Raw genomic sequence first — 2144 nt, forward strand, 5'->3', positions numbered from 1 at the left:
TTGACCTTTGTACGAGTCGGAGCTGAAGACTTGAAGATTAGTGGAAGACATGAAGAGTAAAGTCGGGTTTAAGGTTAGAGCCTTGGGTTAGAGAGCTTACCGTTATTGGTTTAAGCTTGCCTAATAATTTTTAGGAATTTGCATTTGAGATTCGGGTAGGTTCCGATGCATTGCTTTCTTGCGGTTCCCCGGTGTGGAGATCGTAGGGAGTAGGTCGGATTAGGGTGTCGTGGCATGACAGATTCCTTGTTGGATCTGATTTCATTCGTTAGATTTGTAGTTGTGTTCTTTCGTTCATACATTCGGGAACTTGCCTTGGTCAAGGCTTGATGTAGATTTTATTTACTGTTGGATGTAGGCATTACATGTTTTGAAAACAATTCAAAAGGAAAACAAATTACTCGCTTTATAAATTCATTTGGAAAATATTGCATATTTACTTTGATAGGTTACTAAAGTGACACCCGAAATTCGGGGCGTTACATATTCACAACTTTCGACGAATGCAACTTTACCCTTCTTCGGGACCTTATTGAATTTCTCTTTTTCAATCTTTAAGTTCTCGATTTGTCTGACTCTATCAGCCAGTTGAGCCATGTCCCTAAGATGTTAGGTATCTATTTTCTTACGAATTGAATAGTCTAGGCCACCAGCCGCCATTTCGACAAACTCATGTTCTGGTACCTGAGTGAAGCACTTCGACTTCCATTGTCTAAACCTATTCAAATAATCGTCTATGGTTTCCTTAAACTTTCTTTTCACGCTAGCCAGTTCTTTCAGACTAACTTTCGACTCACCTCTAAAGAACTGTTCATGAAAAACTCTTTCCAATTGTGTCCAATTATGGATCGAATTAGGCAACAAAGTGGTAAAACAGGTAAAAGCATTTTTGGTTAAAGAACTAGGAAAATATTTCATTTTCAAGTTCTCGTTATTTGCTATATCCCCTGCTTCTGTTTGGTACCTAGCAATGTGTTCGACCGTCGATTCTCCAGTGTCCCCTGAAAACTTAGTAAATTTTGGGACCTTCCATCCTCTAGGTAATTCGGTCTGGAGGACGAACTCGGAGAAAGCCGAAGCAAAATGGGGTCGGTTCGCATAGCCCACATTGAACCCATGTTGGTTCAATAATTTTTCGACTATGCCCGCTATATTTTGATGCCCCCAGATGTTATTTTGTCTAACTCTCTCGACTATCCTATCTGCGTCTATATTTCGATTTATTAAAATAGGATTTTCAATATTTTGAGGCACTTGGACACCAGGGTTATCCAATTGGTTTCGACCACCTTGCAATGCTGCTACTTCGACATTTGCTTGAAGCGGTTCATTCTGAGGAACTGCATTGATTTCAACAGTGTTATTCACCGCTGCACCCAAAGGATTCGCCACCTCGTTTCGAGGGACTCCAAATGCGTCAGCAATTCGACCCATTTGTCTGGTCAACTGCTGATAAGACTCGTTTGTGTTTTGGATAAAAGGGTTAAACACAGTTCCTATTTGTTGGGCCAACATGTTCACCATTTCATGGTTACTATCATCCATTTATTGCCTCAACACATTAACAGAGGTATTCGTCAAGGAATTCCCTAAAGGGTTGACATTCACCCCCGCCATTCTCTGAGGGTAAATATTGTTTCGACCTCCTACATTGGAAACTGAAGCCTGGTGCGGATTCCTTGGGGATTCGACTGACATTATGTTATCTGAATATATGATGACCCGGGTGTTTAAGCTATTTTTCTTGTTTATTTCCATGCATTTGGATATATTATTTAGGATATTTTGGTCATTTTAGATCACTCCATGATTATTCCATGCATTTTACTATTTTTATGTGGTTTTTTGTATTTTTATATATTTTTATGATTTTTATTTAGATTTATTCGGATTTAAGTTATTTTATTTATAATTGATATGTTTTATTTTGAGTTATTATCTTTTTAGTATTTTATTTTGATTTATTTTATTATTTTGATTTTATTTTATTTAGGATTTTCAGAATAAAAGGAAAAGAGAAAATCAGGTAACGAGAGCTGATCTGCCGCTGAGAGTCCACGGAGCTTCCATGCACCCGCAGAAGATCGAACTGTTGCTGTCTCCTTTCCTACCACGTGGCATAACCTTATCAAGGGTCTACGATA

The 2144-nt window shown here is 38.4% G+C and overlaps 1 protein-coding gene across 1 annotated transcript; it reads right to left on the reverse strand.

Annotated features, from left to right (window-relative positions):
• Positions 1–609: 609 nt before the first annotated feature.
• Positions 610–1545, reverse strand: LOC130715404 (uncharacterized). The gene has a single exon (XM_057565505.1). The coding sequence runs from the start codon at positions 1543–1545 to the stop codon at positions 610–612; it is 936 nt and encodes a 311-aa protein (XP_057421488.1).
• Between the last annotated feature and the right edge of the window lie 599 nt (positions 1546–2144).

Source organism: Lotus japonicus, chromosome 1, assembly GCF_012489685.1.
Source record: "Lotus japonicus ecotype B-129 chromosome 1, LjGifu_v1.2".
NCBI classification, from domain to species: domain Eukaryota; kingdom Viridiplantae; phylum Streptophyta; class Magnoliopsida; order Fabales; family Fabaceae; genus Lotus; species Lotus japonicus.